The sequence below is a fragment of the Mobula hypostoma genome, chromosome 17 (genome assembly GCF_963921235.1).
Source record: "Mobula hypostoma chromosome 17, sMobHyp1.1, whole genome shotgun sequence".
Lineage (NCBI taxonomy): Eukaryota > Metazoa > Chordata > Chondrichthyes > Myliobatiformes > Myliobatidae > Mobula > Mobula hypostoma.
Genome location: NC_086113.1, coordinates 69,796,184 through 69,818,961, shown reverse-complemented (window position 1 = coordinate 69,818,961; position 22,778 = coordinate 69,796,184). Strand labels below are relative to the sequence as shown.

The following is a 22,778-nucleotide window of genomic DNA, read 5'->3' as shown; positions in this document are numbered from 1 at the left end:
GATCAGCTCTTCTTGTATACATAGATAAGGAAAGTGCTATTTAAATTTGCAACTGAGTCAGCTAATGAGAAAGCCGCAATTCAAATAATGCAAACGAAGAAAAGCTTCCAGAGCTTTCCAGAATCATACCAATATAGCCACCAGGAGACACGCATTTACATACTGTGAAGTCTAGGAAACATATTAAACAGTTACATGTATACAAGTATTTATATGAAATACTAGCAGATAATTGTTAAACTGCGAAGAAAATAATTAAACAGTCTAATCTAAGAATAAAACCGTCTCATCCAACAGCAAGGAACTGGACCTGCTGCAACTTGCCTATCACCACAATCTGTCTGCATCACTGGCTCCCCACTTGGCCTTAGATCACCTGGATCTAAGGTAATATCTACGTCAAGCTGCTGTTTATTGATTACAGTTTAGTGTTCAACACAATCACACCCTCTGTTCTAATCAACAGCTCCCAAACCTGAGCCTTTGTACCTCCTTCTGCAACTGGATCCTTGATTTCCTCATCGGGAGACCAGTCTGTGCTGACCGGGAAAAGAACATCTCCTCACTGGCATTCAACGCTGGCGCACTTCAAAGCTATGTGCGTGTTTAGCCCACTGCTCCACGCACCCTACACCTACAACGGTGTGGATAGGCACAGCTTAATTGCCATCTATAAATTTGCTGATAATGCGAATATTGTTGTCAGAATTTCAGATGGTGATGAGGCGGTATAGAGGAGTGAGATAGGTCTGCTGGTTGAGTAGTGTCGCAACAACAACATTGCATTTAACAGCAGTAAGACCAAGGAACTAATTGTGGGCTTCCGGAAGGGTAAGTCAAGGGAGCACACCCGCTCCTCATTAAGGGACCAGTGGGGGGAAAATACAAGCCGTTTCACGTTCCTGGGTGTCAGCATCTCTAAAGATCTAACCTGGGGCCAACATATTGATGGAATTCCAAAGAAGGCATGACAACAGCTATAGGAGTTTGAGGAGATTTGGTATGTGTAAAAGGGAAGCAGGTTTACAGGCTTGGTAAGTGAGACAGAAGACACTGATTACGAATAAGCACATTAACCGTTTACAGATAAACAGTAAAACATTCAACCAAACATCTAAGTTGCAAAATCTATAACACTGAACATTTAGTATCTCTTCAAACTCAACAGGTTCTTCATTATGTCTTCACAAGTCACACAACAACAAAACTAAGCATTCAGCAGACATGTACTTAGCTAAATGTTCATGTAGGCCCTCCTATATCTGCAGCATACTTTCCCAATTGTCTTCAGCATAGATCGCAACCTCAGTGTGAAAATTCAAGATCCATTTATTATCAAAAAATTTATAAATTGTACAACCTTGAAATTTGCTTGTTCACAGGTAGCCACAAATCAAGAAACCCAAAAGAACTCAATTAAAGAAAAAAAGAATGAATGGGAAAAACCAACACTTGATTTGCAAGAGAAGGGAAAAAAATACAGATCATGCAAACAATTGAAGCAAACAACAGCATTCCGAGCCAAAATTGAATCCTCAGATCTGAACCCTGGAGCAGCCCAGAGTAGCCCCAAAGCCTCGCTTATTAGCAGGCACAAAACACAGCGGCCGGAGCAGTCTTCATATCCTCAGCACCATGGAAATGACCATCGTGGACCGACATCCTGTTTTCAGTCTATCTGAGCCAGCATTTAAATTGATCAAAGGAAGGAACAGCAAAAGGCTGTAGTGATCTGGAGAGATGAGTGAAGATCATGGAGAGTGAGCAAAATTAGCTCTTGCTCCAATCTGGGTCGGTGTTTAAATTGTCTGAACAGTGAATTGTACCTCGTGCTTGACCCAGCAACTGTGAAGGGTTCAGGGCCTAGACCACACCACCCACTGATTTACTTCAGGCCCAGATTTTGTTGCCCTGCCCAAAGCAGCTCTCAAACTCTTCAAATCAGCTCAACACCCAGAGTGATTCAACCTCGCTCCCGGGCTGGCTGTACGGGCATTGGAATACAATCTGCAAAGATTCTTCAACATACCATCTCAGTGCATCCCACAAATTCTCTTTGCCATCACTTGCCCCTTCACTATTTGCAGCAATAATTTAACAGTTTACCACAGGAAAGGCAATTTTAGTGATGTTTTTAGTTGGATTTCTTATCTTTTTGACTACCAGAAACTGTCGCCCATGTTCGGTAGTGCCACCTTAGCTGAAAGAAGAGTCCCTGGAGCAAAGGAAACCTGGCGAGTCTCTTGCATGTACTGTTCTTACTGAGGTGTGCGGAACGGGAAACCTGTGCCACAATGCACAAGGCAACCAAAGGGAAAGAGTTGCTGCATCCGCCGAGCAGGCCAATCAATGACCTGCGTGGTGGAAGCAATTTTCAGCTGGCAAGTAAACTAACCCTTCACATTACAGTATGTCACCAAAGACTCAAATTTCTATGGTGCACTGTGGAGAGCATCAGCATCTGATCTGGAGGGGCCACTGCTGAGGAGCAGAAAACTGTAAACTCCACCAACTCCATCATGAGCATCAGTGTCCCCCAAATCAACAACACTTTCCAAAGGCGATACCTCAAATGCGACCCCCATTACCCAGGATATGCCCTCTTCTCTTTGCTACTATTAGGGAGGTGGTACAGGAGACTGAAGATATACACTCAACAATTCAGGAACAGCTTCTTCCCACCACTATCACATTTCTGACTACTACCTCACCTTGTTTTTGCTCTTTTTTTGTACTAATTTAATTTATTTATTTTTATATATACTTAATGTAGTTTACAATTTTTTATCTATTGCAATGTACTGCTGCCACAAAACAACAAATTTTTGCCTTGATTTTGTAGTGTAGGTACTTTTTACATTCTTAAATGATAGTACTTCTTTTGTTAGTGATTCTGTATATCTCACATTGAATATTTTTTCCTTTTTGAAAGCAATTTAGTTACAGTTTTAATGTTTGTTTGCCCTTTTTTTTGAAACGTTACTGGAGAAGTATTATATTTTAAGATGGTGAATTGCTTCCTTCTTCCCAGAATTCTCTCTTCCTGCTTCACTTCCGACCATTTATATACGAAAAACTAATAATATGAACTGGCGCTTGGTCTTTTTTTTAGAAATATGAGTAAGAAGTAACTATTTTGTCTTTGTAATTGTTGTAATCTTTTTACATTTATAGTAACTTTTTAAAAACTTTTTTGACTATGGGTGGTGTTTCTTGCGATAAACATATTTCTTTTGGGTTGCCTTCTGGAGAGATGGAGTTAGATTTAGCTGTAGATTTACCATTGGCCACTTTCTGGCTTTTTTCTGGGTTTTTGTGGGAGGGGGTGGCATTTTTGTTCCTATTTTCAATTTAGTTTTTCTCCTTAAAGGGGCTGACAATCTACCAAAATGTCTGAAATGTCGTGACTTCCGGTTCCTCTTTGGACTTTCTTTCCTCTTCCGGGGTCATGAGTTTGTATTCTGGTTAACCCTTTACATACCTTATGCTCGATTTCAGTACTATGGGTCAGATTATTAATTTGGTTTCTTGGAATACAAATGGTTTCAACCACCCAATTAAACAGAAGAAAATTTTTTAAGTATTCCATAGGATGAATGTTCACATTATCTTTGTACAAGAAACTCATGTCCGGAAAGAGGATAATCAGCGTTTTTTTTTAGGTTCTGGGAAGTTCAACAGTACCACTGCAACTCACAGGCCAAAGTAAAAGGCGTTTCTATTTTTATAGATCCGTCAAATTCATTTTTGCATCATGAGATGGTTTCAGATTTTTGTTAATTACTGGTTTGTTATTTAACAAAAAAGTTGTTATGCTTAATGTTTACGCCCCAAATGTTGATTGTCCCGAATTTTTTAAGAATCTCTTTACATCTCTTTCTAATTTAAATGATTATATGTTGATTATGGGTGGAGATTTTAACTGTTGTTTAAATCCTCTGATGGATAGATCCATGTACTTCATCAAGTACTTCCGAATAAATCAGCTACTCGTATTAACTCTTTTATGATTTATATCTCAGATATTTGGAGATTCTTGTATCCCAACAAGAAAGAGTTCTCATTTTTTTCACATGTATATCATCACTATTCAAGAATTGATTATTTTCTTATTGACTCTCGATTAATTCCACTTGTTATTGACTGCAAATATGATCCCATTGCTGTTTCCGATCATGCACCGTTGAAACTATCTATTAAGTCAGGGATACATCTTCTAGTTCTAGAGAATGGCGATTTAATACCACTTTGCTTCAGGATTCGGATTTTGTTAATTTTATTGAGGAACAGATTAATTTTTTCTTTACAACGAATTTTACGGAGGGAATTTCCAGCGGGACACTATGGGGTACTTTTAAAGCATATATTCATGGACAAATTATTTCATATACTGCTGGATTAAAAAAGCGAACTAATATTGAAATATTAGTTGACAAGATCAAAGAAATTGACAAGAAATATTCTATAGCTCCTAATCAGGAGCTCTACAAAGAGAGAGTTGAACTTCAAATGGAGCATAGTCTGTTACTATCATCTTCGATTGAAAGCCAATTAATTTGAAACTAAGAGTCAATTCTATATACATGGTGATAAAACTGGGAAACTATTGGCTAATCAATTGAAATCAACTTCGGTTAAGCGCCAGATTGTTAAGATTCGTAAAAAAGATGGTACTCTGATGGTTGACCATGATGAGATAAATAAATCCTTTCAAGAATTTTATACCTCCCTATATCAATCAGAATTTCCTGATGACTCCACTATAATGCATTAATATTTAAAGAAATTGAATATTCCAAAATTATCATCCAATGAATGTTTAAAACTAGATGTACCTATTACGGTAGAAGAAATAAAAAATGCTATTTCTTCGATGAACTCAGGTAAAGCGCCTGGCCCAGACGGATATACAGTAGAATTTTTAAAATTTTTCTCTACTATACTGACTCCTTGACTATGTAGAATTTTTAGGGATGCAGTATCTATAGGTAAATTACCACAATCTTTTTGTCAAGCTTCTATTTTCCTAATTTAGATTATGATTATGAAGACACATCGTCCTCTTTTATTGTCACTTAGTAATGCATGCATTAAGAAATAATAGAGTATTTCCTCCGGTGTGATATCACAAAACACATGACTGAAAAAACTGACAAAACCACATAATTATCACATATAGTTACAACAGTGCAACAAGACCATAACTTGATGAAGAAGTCCATGAGCACAGTAAAGTTCAAAGTTTCTCAAATGTCCCACATCTCACGCAGACGGGAGAAGGAAGAAAAACTCTCCCTGCCATACCCGACCACGGTCCGACTCTGAGTCATCCGAAAACTTCGAGCTCTGATCAGCTCTCCGACACTGAGTACTGAGCGCCATCTCTGTCCGAACGATTCGACCTCCTTCTCGGTTGCCAAAAGCAGGCAAGGCCAGGGATTTTGAGGCCTATCCTCTGAAAGATTCTGGTCCACGCAGTGACGACAGCGGCAAACGGGCGTTTCAGAAATTTCTTCAGATGTTCCTCTGTGCTTTCACGTCCATTCTCCATCAAATCAGAATTGTCCACAGCCCCTATTTAACAGATACGATATCATTTTTCACCAGAGGGCTGTGCACGCGCAGGCACGCCGCCATCTTCTCCTCCTGCCTCAAAGATTCTCAAAGAAGATAAGGGTCCTACTGAATGTGCATCTTATAGGCCTATATCTTTGTTGAATGTGGATTCTAAGATTTTTTCTAAAATATTGACAACGAGATTGGAAAATGTATTGCCTCAAATTATTTCTGCTGATCAGGCTGGATTTATTAAAAATCGTTACTCTTTCTTTAGTATTAGGAGATTAATGAATATTGTTTATACTCCTTCACCCGGAACTCCAGAATGTGTCATTTCATTGGATGCTGAGAAAGCCTTTGATAGAGTCGAATGGACATATTTGTTTATTACCCTTGAGGAATTTAATTTTAGTCCGATATTTATAGCTTGGATTAAATTGATATATCTTACTCCTTTGGCTTTGGTATTTACTAATAATCAAAGATCTCCCTTCTTTCATTTATTCCATGGTACTAGGCAGGGTTGCCCTCTTAGTCCATTACTATTTGACATTGCCTTGGAACCGCTAGCTATTGCTATTCGTGACTCCCCTAATATATTTGGTATTACCCGTGGAAATGAGACACATAAATTATCACAGTATGCAGATGATTTACTATTATATATTTCTAACCTGGGGAAATCCATTCCGGCAGTATTAACTCTGTTTGCTCAGTCCAGTAGTTTTTCTGGTTATAAACTGAACCTAGGTAAGAGTGAACTTTTTCCATTAAATATGCAGGTTCCCATTTATAGATGTTTACCATTTAGAGTGATTACTGACTATTTTACTTATTTGGGAGTTAAAATTACTAAGAGACGTAAGGACTTACTCAAGCTCAACCTTTTTCCGTTAATTAGTCAGGTTAAACAACTGATTACTAAGTGGTCTATCACTGATTGGCTGAATTAATGCTATTAAAATGATTATTTTACCAAAATTTTTATATCTATTTCAAGCGATACCAATTTTTATTCCTAAATCTTTTTTTGATACTATCGATACTAAAATTTCCTCTTATATATGGCAGAAAAAATATCCCAGATTAAGTTTAAAAAAAAATTTACAGAAGTCCAAGAAAGATGATGGTTTAGCATTGCCTAATCTAAGATTTATTATTGGGCAATTAATATTTGATATTTAATACTTTGGACACAAGATTGGAATATAATTCCAAGTCCACATTGGGTAAACCTTGAAGGCTACTCTGTACAAGGGTTCTCTTTAGCTTCCATTTTAGGAACTTCACTTCCTTTTGTACTATCAAAATTAATAAACAAATGGTTAATCCAGTAGTTAAACATACATTACGAATATGGTTTCAATTTCGTAAATTTTTTGGTTTGAACAAATTTATATTATCAAGCCCTAATATATCTATTTTTTCTCAACCCTTGGTTATGGACCAAGCCTTTTTGATATGGAAAATGAAAGGTATAACATGTTTCCGTGGCTTATTCCTGAATAACTGTTTCATGTCTTTTGAACAGTTATCTAATAAATTTAATTTGCCCAGATCCCATTTTTTTAGATATTTACAAATCAGTAACTTTTTAAATACCACACTGTCTACCTTCCCGATCTCATACCCTGCTGATATCATCGATAAAATTTTAGGTTTAAATCCCTTTCAGAAGGGATTAATAGCATCTATTTATGATATAATTATGAAATTACAGCCAGGTATATCTGATAAAATTAAAAGTGAATGGGAGCGGGAACTTCAACTTTGCCTACCTATAGAGAAATGGGATAAAATTTTTCAATTAGTTAGTTCTTCCTCTATATGTGCTAAACATACATGAATACAATTTAAAGTAGTGCCTAGGGCCCATATGTCTAAAGATAAATTAGCCCGTTTTTGTTCCCATATAAACCCTATTTGTGACAGATGTCACTCTGAGGTGGCTTCCTTAACTCATATGTTTTGGTCCTGTCCTCTTTTGGAAAAATTTTGGAAAGATATTTTTGATATTATCTCAACAGTTCTGTGTTTTGATTTACAACCCCATCCTATTACAGCAATTTTTAGATTGCCAATGATAGAACATAGATTTTTATCCTCTTCAGCCTGTCGGATGATCACATTTGTTACTTTAGTGGCCAGAAGATCTATTTTATTGAACTGGAAGGAGACCGATCCTCCTACCACATTTCAATGGATTTCCCAGACTATATCATGTTTAAATTTCGAAAAAAATCAGAAGTGACATTTTTGATCCTTCGGTTAAATTTGAAGAGACCTGGAAACCATTTATTCAACATTTTCATATGACGTAATTTGACCTTTCCGAATGCTTCTTATTAACTTAAAATATATGAATAGAGGAGCAGAGTTGACGACATTATTGAATGTGTTCGATTTAAGATATTGGTCCAGCCTTGTTTTGTTCCGTTTGCTTTTTTTTGGGGGTTTAATATTTAGTTTCATTTTTTGGGGGGGGGGGTTCTTTGTATCTTTTTCTTTTTATTTCTTTTTTTCTCTATGATTAATTATATTAAGAGTTTGAAAGTCTACTATACCTGTATTATTTGAAATCTTTTTTGTACATGCTTATCAACAATAAGATTATTCCAATCTCTCTGTATCAATGTTGTTATTCTGTTTATAATTTTGGAAAATTAATAAAAAGATTTAAAAAGAAAGAAAATTTTACAGCATACGGCAGTGAGATTAGACCTGATTCTGAGGATTTTATACACTGTATAGATTAACTTCTCCATCTCCTAATCTCTGATGAAAAATTTCCCAACCTGCTCAATCTCCCCGTAAGTCAGTCCCTCAAGTCCTGGCAATGTCATCGTAGTATTTATTGAAGCTTTGAAGCAAGCTTACTCACACAGTGGGGCAAATCTTCTCACTGCTAAGTATATCACTGATCTTTTTCTCTGTTGCTCTTGCAGGATTACAATTATGTCATAGATATTACGATAATATATTTATAGCAAGAATTGAAGGGTACTGTTTGGAGCACTGTTTTATTGTAACTTGCTGTTTATTTGCCAGGGTGCAGTACCAAAAGGGAATGCCACTAAAGAATTCATTGAAAGTTTACAACTGAAACCAGGTCAAGTGGTTTATAAATGTCCGAAATGCTGCAGCATCAAGCCAGAGAGAGCACACCATTGCAGGTAAAAACAGATCATGTCAACATCTCCTTGGCAGGATTAACAGGTCTCATTCATTTCACTTATGAACAGATTCATCGATTGCAAAAAAATAGTTATGTAAAATAGAAATGTAAACAGGAAAATGCATTTGAGTGGCACGAGTTTGGAGGAGATCCAGAGAAGTTCACTAGAGTGAACCCAGGAATGAAAGGCTCAACATATGAGAAGCATTTGATGTCTGTGGGTCTGTATTTCGTGGAGTTCAGAAGGATGTGAGGGATAGCCTCAGAATAAAGGGATTTCTCTTTAAAACGGATGAAGCGGAATTTCTTTTGCCAGAGAATGGTGAATCTTTGGATTTTATTGCCACAGAAAGCTGAGGAGGCCAAGTCATTGGGTATAGTCAGAGGTTGATAGGTTTTTGAATAGTAAGTGTGTCAAAGGTTACAGGGAGAAGGCAGGAGAATGGGATTGAGAGGGATGGTTGAATGATGGAGCAGACCGACTGAGCCAAATGGCCTAGTTCTATTCCTGTATCTTATAGTATTATGGTATTTAAGACAGAGATTGATTAGTCCTTAGTTGGTAAAAGGGTTATAGGAAAAAAGCAAGATAATTGGGTTGGGAATAAAAATTCAGCTATGATTGAATGAGAGAGTAGACTCAATGGGCTGAATGGCTAAATTCTTTCTTTTTCAATCTTTTTATTAGTTTCATAATGATAAACATAACATAGTATTGATACAAAGTTACTGGGATTACATTGTTATAATTAACATATTTAAATATAAACCCAGTTGACACACAGGTATTAAACTTCCCAATCGTACAGTATACAAATAAAATGTACCAAAAAAAACATGAAAAAAGAGAAAATAAAATAATATATACCCCAAAAGAAAAACTAATCTAAACAAAGCTAACCAACTAAAATAAAGAAAGAAAAGACATGGGCTGTTATGTAACATCAAAAATAAAGAACCATTGGTGTCGTTGACTCCGCTCCTCTCAACATTAAAAAGAAATAGAATAGGTTTGAAAAGGTCAAATTACATGATATGGAAATGTTGAATAAATGGCCTCCAAGTCTTTTCAAATTTAATAGAGGGATCATAAACAACACTTCTAATTTTTTCTAAGTTTAAACACAACGTAGTTTGAGAGAACCAATGAAATGTGGTGGGAGGATTAATCTCTTAACAATTCAGCAAAATGGATCTTCTAGCCATTGATGTAAGAAATGCAATCATCCGACGAGCTGAAGAGGTTAAATGACTTGGTTCTATCACTGGTAACCCAAAAACTGTGGTAATAGAGTGAGCTAAATTCTTATGGTCCAAGGTCAAAATTGAACTTGGATCACTAATGTTGTGAGTCCGCAGCTTCTCTGATTGTGCCAATATGTTGGTTAAATTACCTTTTCCAACAATGATACCTGCCGCCTTGTTTGCTTCTGAGACTTATAGTACCAGTGGCAATTATCTTGAGGCACTGGGGAAATGCCTCAACACCAGCTATACTGTTTCCACAAAATATACTAAATTTATTGAAATGATGACCACAGCAACATTAGTAGCCTTTCCCAGATCATTATTCCTGGTGTTGAGACCCTGGTTCACTCCATTTGGCTACTTAGTGAGGCCATGTTGTTCACATGCACAACATCAGACTCCTGCTGCAGAAACACTATTCAAAGCTTTGTCATAGATAAAGATTACCATGTAGACAGAACAGTTTCAAGGATATTTCCCTGAAATTGTCATCACAGGTGGTGAAAAAGGCTTTTGGCACACTGGACTTCATCGTTCAGGGCATTGAAGATAGAGGTTGGGATGTTATCTTGTAGGTGAGGAGTCTGCATTTGGAGTATTGTGTTCAGTTTCAAACACCCTACTATAGGAGATGTTACTAAGCTGCAAACAGTGCAAAGGGGATCTGTGAGCATTTTGCCAGGTCTAGCAGGGCTGAATTATGGACTATGTTCATTGGAGCATAGAAGAATAAGGGGTGATATTATTGAGGAATATAAAATCATGAGGGGCTTTGATAGTGTGAATGCACACAATCTTTTTTCCAGGGTTGGGAATCAAGAAGAGGGGAAAGATTTGATGGGAATCTGGAGGGGTGGGGGCGACCTTTTCACACTATGGAATGAGCTGCCAAAGGAATTAGTTGAGGCAGGTATATCAACAACATTTAAAAGGTATGTGGATAGGAAAGATTTGGAGAGATACGGGCCAAGCAAGGGCAAATGGGAATAACTCAGAGAGGAATAGTAGTCGGCATGGATTAGTTGGGCTGGTGCCTTTTTCTGTTCTCTGACATGGTTTTGTGGCTGCAGAGTATTAGAGCATACTTAAGTAATTACAAAATTTCAAAGGGACATGCAAATGATACGTTGCACTTTTAGAAAATTGGAGTTATGTCAGTGAGCAAGGCCACCAGCAGCTAAACCAACTAAAGAGGTTTGCAGCTTAAAGAAGTGACTTAGAAGAAATAAGTTTATGACATTGCAGTACATTAGAGACAGAAAAATTGATACCTTTTCTCTGAGAGATTATCACGAGCTTTATTTTAAATTGCTTTGAGATTAGTCATTGGCCAAGGATGGAAGGGTGCAATTAGAGTCAGTCAAACTGGTCAGGTGTGATCTCACTCTAATGAATTCAGTATGCTAACTACTTCTGTTTAATCTGTTTTTCCATTGACATAGTGATCGTGTATCAATTTTTTTTAAATATTCCATACTACACAACATTAAATTCACTAATAGTTCACTAACCTCTTCCACACCAAACTTTATGCATTACAACGCCAACAGTACTGCTCAATTAAAATTTGGGTCTAACACACCTATCTTTGTCCTTAATGGGCCCTACACCTACCCTTGCCTTTTCCTAAATCTTGTCTGCCAGGATCCCCTGTTTACTTTCCTAACTATTTTTAAAGGACCTTCCCCTTTTCACTTCTGTTTATACTTCATTTTTTAACCTTGTGATCAATATCCCCTGATTCCTTGTTCCTGCTGTCCTTTCTCTCTTGTGAATATACCAGCGACCTGTATGTAACTGCTTCCAGGTTTCTTCTGCCAGGAACTGTTTATGATACTGAAATCAACCTTTCTTCCAATAATTTCCATGCTACTGAAAATGCAAAAAGTAGTTAGACGCCTGAAACATGAGACAATGTTTAAACCTCTAGCGTGGATGAAAAAGACTAGCATTACAATAAACTGGGAAGTAATATAAATTTAGGAGCTTCTATAAGTAGAGAACAACAACAGTACAGTAAAAGAGGATGCTTGTCTCTGAGCTTGGGTGAGAATTAACGTGAAATAAAAGGCAGAAATTTTAAGCAAGTATTTTACAGCAGCAAAGATGCAAAAAGCACAACAGGTAATTAGAGAAAATTGGTGAGGAACTTGAAACAGTCACAATCATGAAAGAAGTAACAAGGGAAAATCCTGGGAACTATAGACTGATGAGCCTCATGTCAGTTGTAGGGAAATTGCTGGAGAACAGTCTTGGGGATAGGATCTTTGAGCATTTGGAAACCATGGCTGAATTAGGGAGAGCCCCCATGGTTTTGTATGTGCAGGTCGTGACTTGCTAACTTGGTTGAGTTTTTTGACAAGGTGACGAGAGAGTTTGATGAGGGTTGTCTACATGGATTTTAGCAAGGAGTTTGACAAAGTCCCTCGTGGGAGGATAGTCCAGAAGATTAAGATGCATGAGGTCCATGATGAATTGGCGTTTTGGATTCAGAACTGGTTTGCGCAGAGAAGACAGGGTAGTGGTTCAAGAGTCTTATTCAAGCTAGAGGTCTTTAATTCGTAGAATTCTGCAAGGAGCTATGCTGGGATCTCTGCTGTTTGTGATGCATATAAATGACCTGGATGAAATTGTAGATGGGCGGGTTAGTCAATTTGCGGATGATACCAAGATGGTGGAGTTGTGGATAGTGCAGAAGACTGGCAAAGAATACAGCACAACATAGATCAGTTGCAAATATGGGCAGACACATGGCAGGTGGAGTTTAACCGAAATGTGAGTATGAGAGAGAATATTTAGTTACTAATTTCTCAAAAGCCATCAATCAGCCTTCTTGAAACAGATCGACAATAGACTGTTAAAGGGTAAGATGCTTAACAGTGTTGCAGAGCAGCGAGATCTTCAGTTCCAAGTTCGTAGCTCCTTGAAAGTGGCTACACAAGCTGATAATGTGGTTAAGGCCAATGCAGTGCTTCCTTTTATTAGTTGAGGCATTGAGCTCAAATGTTCGGAGGTAACGTTGCAACTTTATAAAGCTCTGGTTAGGCCACATCTAAAGTATTGCATACAGTTTTGGTTGCCCCTCTATAGGAAGGATGTTGAGGCTTTGAAGAAAATGCTACCTGGTTTAGAGGGCATAGGCTATCATGGGAGTCTGGACAAACTTGGGTTGTCTTCTCTGATACACCATAGGCTGAGGGGAGATCTAATAGAGGTTTACAAGTTTATCGGAGGCATAGAGTAGACAGAGCATGTGTTTCCTAGGATTGTAATGTCTAATACCAGAGGGCATGCATTGATGGTGAGAAGGGGGTAGGTTCAAAGGGGATGTGAGGGGTAAGTTTTTTACTCAGTTTTGGATACCTGGAATATGCTGCCTGGATTAGTGGCAGAGGCAAGTACATTAGATGCTTTTAAGAGATGCTTGGACAGGGACATAGATGTGAGGAAGATGGAGGGATATGGACATGGTTTAGGTGGGGTTGGGGGGGGGATTAGTGTTTCGGTGTTTTTGATTTGCTTTTTCCTGCATTGTGGCTGAATGGCCTGTGTGTGTGTGTGTGTGTGTGTGTGTGTGTGTGTGTGCTGTGCTGTTCCATGTTGGAAAAGTATGAAGGAATGCTAATGGGACAAATCCTGACCCTGATTGCTTGTATCTTTAGGATGTTGTGATAGTAGACGTGTTCACAGATTCCCCTGCTCTGGAGGTATTCCAAGGGATTGTCAGTTTGTAACTTTACATTCACTATTCTCGAAGGGAGAGGGGAGAAGCAGGGTATTGTAAGTTGATGGAATGCTTGAACTTGGAAAGTAGAGCAAATCACAATATGATTAGGCAGGTTTGATATAGTTGACTGAGAGGTGTTGTTTTTGAGGGTGTAACTAAGTGAACAAGAAACAGTGAACCTGGTGCCTCTGGATTCCAAAAGGCATTTGATAAGGTGGCAGATCATTACACAATACGAGGGCTTTGATGTTGATGGTGAAGTATTAACCTGCATGGTAAAGACAGAAAAGATTAGAAATCAGGTTAGGAAGCTCTAAATAATAAATTGGGGATCAGTGCAGGAACCAATAATAATGACTAGGATGAAGTGACTGAGTACATACCCAAGTTTGATAACACAAAGAAAAGTGAGAAAGTTGTGAAGAATCCGTAAGTGCATTATGTGAGTGGGCAAAGTTATGGCAGATGGTATAAAACACGTGGAAAATTAATAGTATTCATATTGGTAAGAAGAATGAAAATCAAGAACCAAAATATTATTTGTCTTGTCTAGTAAAAACTCAGAACAGGATTATACAGGAGCAGGCCCTATGCCCAGGATATTATGCAGAACTAATTAAGCTAATCCCTTCTGCCTGAATGTGGTCTATATATTCTTCAATTGGCCGCATACTTACATAGAAAACCTACAGCACAATACAGGTCCTTCGGCCCACAATGCTGTACCGAACATGTATGTACTTTAGAAATTACCTAGGGTTACCTCTATTTTTCTAAGCTCCATGTACCTATCCAGGAGCCTCTCAAAAGACCCTATTGTATCCGCCTCCACCACAGTTGCCGGCAGCCAATTCCACGCACTCACCACTCTCTGCATTTTTAAACAAAAAAACAACAACTTACCCCTGACATCGCCTCTGTATCTACTTACAAGCATCTTAAAACTGTGACCTCTCGTGTTAGCCATTTCAGCCCTGGGAAAAGCCTCTGACTATCCACACGATCAATGCCTCTCATCATCTTATACACCTCTATCAGGTCACCTTTCATCCTCCATTGCTCCAAGGAGAAAAGGCCGAGTTCACTCAACCTATTCTCATAAGGCATGCTCCCCAATCCAGGCAACATCCTTGTAAGTCTCCTCTGCACCCTTTCTATGGTTTCCATGTCCTTCCTGCAGTGAGGTGACCAAAACTGAGCACAGTACTCCAAGTGGGGTCTGACTAGGGTCCTATATAGCTGCAACATTACCTCTCGGCTCTTAAATTCAATTCCACGATTGATGAAGGCCAATACACTGTATGCCTTCTTAACCACAGAGTCAACCTGCACAGCTGCTTTGAGTGTCCTATGGACACAGATCCCAAGATCCTGCTGATCCTCCACACTGTCCACAACACCTCCAACCTTTGTGTCATCAGAAAACTTACAAACCCATCCCTCCACTTCCTCTTCCAGGTCATTTATAAAAATCACGAAGAGTAAGGGTCCCAGAACAGATCCCTGAGGCTCACCACTGGTCACCAACCTCCATGCAGAATATGACCCGTCTACAACTACTCTTTGCCTTCTGTGGGCAAGCCAGTTATGGATCCACAAAGCAATGTCCCCTTGGATCCCATGCCTCTTTACTTTCTCAATAAGCCTTGCATGGGGTACCTTATCAAATGCCTTGCTGAAATCCAAATACACTATATCTACTGCTCTTTCTTCATCAATATGTTTAGTCACATCCTCAAAAAATTCAATCAGGCTCTTAAGGCATGACCTGCCCTTAACAAAGCCATGCTGACTATTCCTAATCATGTTATACCTGTCTAAGTGTTCATAAATCCTGCCTCTCAGGATCTTCTCCATCAACCTACCAACCACTGAGGTAAGACTCACTGGTCTATAATTTCCTGGGCTATCTCTACTCCCTTTCTTGAATAAAGGAACAACATTTGCAACCCTCCAATTGTCCTGAACCTTTCCCTGATGATGCAAAGATCATTGCCAGAGGCTTAGCAATCTCCTCCCTCACCTCCAACAGTAGCCTGGGGTACATCTCGTCTGGTCCCAGCAACTTATCCAACTTGATGCTTTCCAAAAGCTCCAGCACATCCTCTTTCTTAATATCTACATGTTCAAGCTTTTTAGTCTGCTGAAAGTCATCACTGCAATCACCAAGATCCTTTTCCATAGTGAATACTGAAGTAAAGTATTCATTAAGTACCTCTGCTATTTCCTCCAGTTCCATACACACTTTCCCACTGTCACACTTGATAGGTCCTGTTCTTTCACATCTTATCCTCTTGCTCTTCACATACTTGTAGAATGCCTTGGGGTTTTCCTTAATCCTGCCCGCCAAGGCCTTCTCATGGCCCCTTCTGGCTCTCCTAATTTCCTTAGTAAGCCTTATAATCTTCAAGATCTCTAACATTACCAAGCTCTCTGAACCTTTCGTAAGCCTTTCTTTTCTTCTTGACTAGATTTATTACAGCCTTTGTACACCACGATTCCTGTACCCTACATTGACTTCTCTGTCTCAATGAAATGTACCTATACTGAACTCCACACATATCCCCTGAATATCTGCCACCTTTCTTCCGTACTTTTCTCTGAGAACATGTTTCCAATTTAAGCCTCCAATTTCCTGCCTGATAGCCTCATAATTCCCCTTACTCCAATTAAATGCTTTTCTAACTTCTGTGTTCCTATCTCTCTCCAATGCTATGGTAAAGGAGACAGAATTATGATCACTATCTCCAAAATGCTCTCCCACTGAGAGATCTGACATCTGACCAGATTCATTTCCCAATATCAGATCAAGTACAGCCTCTCCTCTTGTAGGCTTATCTACGTATTGTGTCAAGAAATCTTCCTGAACACACCTAACAAACTCCACCCCATCTAAACCCCTCGCTCTAGGGAAATGCCAATCGATATTTGGGAAATTAAACTCTCCCATCGTGACAAATCTGTTATTATTACACCTTTCCAGGATTTGTTTCCCTATCTGCTCCTCGATGTCCCTGTTACTATTGGGTGGCCTATAAAAAACACCCAATAAAGTTATTGACCCCTTTCTGTTCCTAACCTCCACCCACAGAGACTCCGTAGACAATCCCACCTTTTCTGCAGCCGTGACACTATCTCTGATCAATAGTGCCATGCTCCACCTCTTTTGCCTTCCTCCCTGTCCTTCCTGAAACATCTAAAACCCAGCACTTGAAGTAACCATTCCTGTCCCTGAGCCATCCAAGTCTCTGTAATGGCCACAACATCATAGCTCCAAGTACTGATTCACACTCTAAGCTCATCTGATTTGTTCACAACACTTCTTGCGTTAAAATAGACACATCTCAAACCTTCAGTCTGAGCGCTTCCCTTTTCTATCACCTGCCTATCCTCCCTCTCACACAGTCTCCAAGCTTTCTCTATTTGTGAGCCAACCTCCTCTTCCCCAGTCTCTTCAATTCGGTTCCCACCTCCCAGCAATTCTAGTTTAAACACTCCCAAATAGCCTTAGCAAACCTCCCCACCAGGATATTGGTCCCCCTTGGATTCAAGTGCAACCCATCCTTTTTGTACAGGTCACACCTGCCCCAAAAGAGATCCCAATGATCCAGAAATCTGAATCTCTGCCCCCTGCTCCAATCCCTCAACCACAGATTTGTCCTCCACCTCACTCTATTCCTATACTCACTGTCACGTGGCACAGGCAGTAATCCCGAGATTACTACCTTTGTGGTCCTGCTTCTCAAATTCCTTCCTATCTCCCTGTAGTCTGTTTTCAGGACCTCTTCCCTTTTCCTACCGATGTCACTGGTACCAATATGTACCACGACTTCTGGCTGTTCTCCCCCCTACTGCAGGATATCTTGGGCACGATCAGAAACATCCCGGACCCTGGCACCTGGGAGGCAAACTACCATCCGTGTTTCTTTCCTGCTCCCACAGAATTGCCTGTCTGACCCCCCTAACTATAGAGTCCCCCATCACTGCTGCCTTCCTCTTCCTTTCCCTCCCCTTCTGAGCCACAGGGCCAGACTCTGTGCCAGAGGCTTCCCCCAGATAGGCTGTTCGCCCCCCCCCACCCCAACAGTACTCAAACAGGAGTACTTATTGTCAAGGGGTACAGCCACAGGGGTACTCTCTAGACCTTGAAAGAAAGATGAATTGCTAGCTTAATTCAGGACTATAAATTACCTCTTGTGTGTACTTGAGTAAGAGAAGCATGGGGAGTGGAGGGAAAGCCATTATAAAATGGGGTACATGTAAATGGGTGCTGATCAGCATGGACCTTAGTGGGCTGAAGCCTCTGTTTTACCACCCTATATTGTAGTGAAGAGATATTGAATGTGGATCTATTTGCCGGCAAAGAGAAAAGGAAGACTGTGTTTACTGTGAATATATACTGGTGCTTTAAAATTAAAAATATCAGTAATTTTCCAATTCAGGAATGCTAGGGTGTTGGTAATGGAGGAGGCATCATAAACCATTTTGATTAAGTGACTCTTGTTGCTCTTTCTTCAAATGTTCAAACTTGCCTTGCAGTGTATGTAAAAGATGTATTCGAAAGATGGATCATCATTGTCCATGGGTTAACAACTGTGTGGGAGAAAATAACCAGAAGTACTTTGTATTGTTTACAGTAAGTACTGGTGATATGTGAATGTGTTACATATATTTCAGATCCTTAAGGCAGACTTTACTGAGGGGATGTAGTCTGCGAGATTATCTCCTTGGCCTTGAGCTATACTAATTCTGTAAATATTTGCTGTTGCATCATGAGGCCGCCTTGGTTTTGATGGCATGCCCACCACATTCCATGACTGATTGCATAATGAGACAACCTCCTCACAGTCAAGAGTCGTATAGCACAAAACAAACTCTTGAGCCCATCACATCCATGCCAACCTTTTTGCTCATCTACACATATCCCACTTGCTTGCATTATGACAGTATCCTCCTATGCTTTGCCTATTCAAATGCCTGTCTAAATGTAGTAATTGTAACTGATTCCACCAACATTTGTCAAGAGTTCTGGGTGTCAACTAATGTTTCTCCTTTTAAAAAAACTTTCCTTTCAAATCCACTTCAAAACTCCTTCCTTACACCTCAAACCCATGCCCTGTATTTTTATGCTCCTAACAGGGGAAACATATTCTATCTCTACCCTATATATGTCTATCATAATTTTATATATTTCCATTGAGTCACCCCTCAGTTTCCTTCACTCACAGGAAAACGAGCCCAGCTTATCCGATTTCTCTCCATAACCAAAGTCTTCCAATCCAAGCCACATTCTAGTGCATCTCCTTTGCACCCTCTCCAATACCACCTCATTTTCATACGGTGTATACGGAACTGCACACAATACTTGAAATGTGACGTTAACAGTGCTGTGTAAACATGCAGAATGTCCTAAATTTTATATTCTGTGGCCTGACCTATGAAAACAGGCACACCGTGTACTACTTTCACAACCCCATCTTTCAGGTCAACTCATCCCATGCTGCCCAAGTTACGTACTTCACCTAATGCCAGTTGAGCTACGATCTGCGCAAAGTTATCAAGGCAGCGAAACAGCAATACGGGGACAAGATCCACACTGACAACACACGCAGCTTATGGCAAGGTCTGCACACCATCGCAGACTTCAAAGCTAAACACAGTGGAGTTTCCAACATCGCTGTCTCTCTCCCAGATGAGCTAAATCTTTTTTTACGTTTGATTCGATGTTGCCAACACTGAGTCCCTGAGGAGAGTCACTGTGACCTGCACCTTGGTCATCTCTGAGGCTGAAGTATGCAGGTGTTTCCAACGAGTGGACAGTCACAAGGCTGCAGGACCGGATGGCGTCCCAGGGCGGGTACTCAGTGTGCGCGGTACAACTGGCAGGTGTGTTTACAGACATTTTTAATCTGTCCCCCTCCCATTCTCGAATGTCCTCCTGCTTCAAAGCATTCACCATTGTTACTGTACCTAAAAAGACCAAGGTAACATGTCTGAATGACTGGCGTTCTGAAGCACTGATGTCAATGATAAGCAAATGCTTTGGCCAAGGGCTACATCTGCATTGACATCAATGGATTTGGGGTTGACAGGGTAAACAGCTTTAAGTTCCTTGGCATACACATCACTGAGGATCTCACGTGGTCTGTGCATACCAGCTGTGTGGTGAAAAAGGCACAACAGCACCTCTTTCACCTCAGATGGTTGAGGAAGTTTGGTATAAGCCCCCAAGTCCTAAGAACTTTCTACAGGAGCATAATTGACTTGCTGCATCACTGCCTGGAATGGGAAATATACTTCCCTCAAATGCAGGATTCTGCAGAGAGTGGTGCAGACAGCCCAGCGCATCTGTAGATGTGAACTTCCCACTATTCAGGACATTTACAGAGGCGTGCGTAAAAAGGGCCCGAAGGATCATTGGGGACCCGAGTCACCCCAGCCACAATCTATTCCAGCTGCTACCATCTGGGGAAACAGTACCATAGCATAAAAGCCAGGACCAACAGGCTCCGTGACAGCTTCTTCCACCAGGCCATCAGACTGATTAATTCATGCTAATACAATTGTATTTCTATGTTATATTGACTGCCCTGTTGTGCATACTATTTATTATAAATTACTATAAATTGCACATTTAGATGGAGATGTAATGTAAAGATTTTTACTCATGTATATGAAGGATGCAAGAAATTGTCAATTCAATTCATTTGCCTGCATTTGGCCCACTTTAAATATTTCCTGTCCAAAATTTTTTTTAGACATTGTAATTGTACTTGCCTCCACAACTTCCTCTGGTGACTGCTGTACCCTGGAGCAATAAACTGCCAGCCCTGCCCTTCCCTCAACTACATGGATTGCAGAAACAACATAATATCTATGCTAACAACAGGAATTCTGCAGATGCTGGAAATTCAAGCAACATACATCAAAGTTGCTGGTGAACATCTACGCTCTGTCCGCCAGAGAAAGCAGGATCTCCCAGTGGCCACACATTTTAATTCCACATCCCATTCCCATTCTGATATGTCTATCCACGGCCTCCTCTACTATAAAGATGAAGCCACACTCAGGTTGGAGGAACAACACCTTATATTCCGTCTGGGTAGCCTCCAACCTGATGGCATGAACATCGACTTCTCTAACTTCCGCTAAGGCCCCACCTCCCCCTCGTACCCCATCTGTTACTCATTTTTATGCACACATTCTTTCTCTCACTCTCCTTTTTCTCCCTCTGTCCCTCTGAATATACCTCTTGCCCATCCTCTGGGTCACCCCCCTCCTTGTCTTTCTTCCCGGACCTCCTGTCCCATGATCCTCTCGTATCCCCTTTTGCCTATCACCTGTCCAGCTCTCGGCTCTATTCCTCCCCCTCCTGTCTTCTCCTATCATTTTGGATCTCCCCCTCCCCCTCCAGCTTTCAAATCCCTTACTCACTCTTCCTTCAGTTAGTCCTGACGAAGGGTCTCGGCCTGAAATGTCGACTGCACCTCTTCCTATAGATGCTGCTTGGCCTGCTGCGTTCACCAGCAACTTTGACGTATGTTGCTATAATATCTATGCTGATCTGTGTAAATTTCAGTCAGAATTGGAATGTGATCTCCATGCACAAAACCACGTTGACCCTTCTTAACCATCCCGTGTTTCCATTTAAACACGAGTCCTGTCCCTCACTACTGCTGTAAGCTTTGAGATGCATAGTTAATCAGCTTATATCTGCTGCTCTTTTTGATTGAGGTGCCAAGATTAGTTGTTGTCTAGTCTCTGGAACCTCATCTGTAACTGGTGGAAATACAAAAATATCTGTCAAGCCTCAACTTCTTAGCATACTAAAATTTAGAGCTTTTTAATTTTGTAACACTTTATGATACAGAGTAACACATAGAAAATGCTGGAGAAACTTAGCAGGTCAGGCAGCATCTATGGAAAGGAATAATCAGTTGAATTTTTGGGCGAGGACCGTTCATTGGGAAACTGATCTGGGCATGCTCCAGATTGCCAGTGTACCCCTTCCTTAAATTGCCAGCTTCCTTATCCTTCTCCCTTGTAAATACCTATGAGAAGAATTCATTCAGGACTGCACAGAAGCTGGCCCTTATGGCCATTTAGTCCGTGCTGAACCATTTAAACAGCCTACTCCCATTAACTTGCACACAGACCATAGCCCTCCATATACCTTTACAAACTTCTCTTAAACATTGAACTTGGCCTCATGTGCACCATTTGCACTGGCAGCTCATTCCACACACTCACAACTGTGAGTGAAGAAGTTTCCCTTCATGTACCCCTTAAACTTTTCATCTTCCACTCTTAACCCGTAGCCTCTAGTTGTAGCCCCCCCCTCCAATTTCAGTGGAAAAAGCCTGCTTGCAGTTACCCTATATATCCCCTCAATTCTGTATACCTCTATCAAATCTCCCCTCAGTCTTCTATTTTACAAGGACTAGGGTCCTAACCTATTCAATCTTTCCATATGACTCAGATCTTCCAGTCCCAGCAACATCCTTGTAAGTTTTCTCCGTACTCTTTCAACCTTATTTATATTTTTCCTGTAGGTAGATGACCAAAACTACTCACAATACTCCAAATTAGATCTCATTTTGTATAACTTCAACAGAACATCCCATCTCCTATACTCAATATTTTGGTTTATGAAGACCAACGTGCCAAAAGCTTTCTTTACCACCCTTTCTACCCGTGCCGCCACTTTTAATGAATCATGGACCTGTGATCCCAGATCCCTTTGTTCTTCCACACTCCTCTGGTTGGGCCTACTCTGACCTACTCTGGTTGGGCCTACCGAAGTTAGTCCGTGAGCCAGGACCTCAAATTTGGGCCACCGGTACCATCTGGGGGGAATAATTCTTATAGTGATTTTCGGCAAGGTGTACACCCCTAGTGCTAGAAAATATGTGATAGCGTTGCAGTGGTGGTAGCTTGCTGTGATCCCATGGTGCTTTGCCTATAAGATGAATTATGCCAGGTACCTGTCCCCTTACTTTGCTCAGATGATGAACCTCCCAGAGAAGAATCCTTCTGTGTATGAGGCCTTCAAGACAGGCCAATTCTCAG

The 22,778-nt window shown here is 40.2% G+C and overlaps 1 protein-coding gene across 4 annotated transcripts in view; it reads left to right on the top strand.

The window, feature by feature from the left end:
• LOC134358107 (palmitoyltransferase ZDHHC3) overlaps positions 1 to 22,778 on the top strand; it is a 117,971-nt gene that overhangs the window by 47,560 nt on the left and 47,633 nt on the right. For all 4 annotated transcript variants that reach the window (XM_063070101.1, XM_063070100.1, XM_063070103.1 and 1 more), the window contains 2 exons: positions 8,608 to 8,732; positions 18,249 to 18,345. In XM_063070101.1, the coding sequence (XP_062926171.1) occupies positions 8,608 to 8,732; positions 18,249 to 18,345 (222 nt within the window). The remainder of the gene's footprint in view (positions 1 to 8,607; positions 8,733 to 18,248; positions 18,346 to 22,778) is intronic.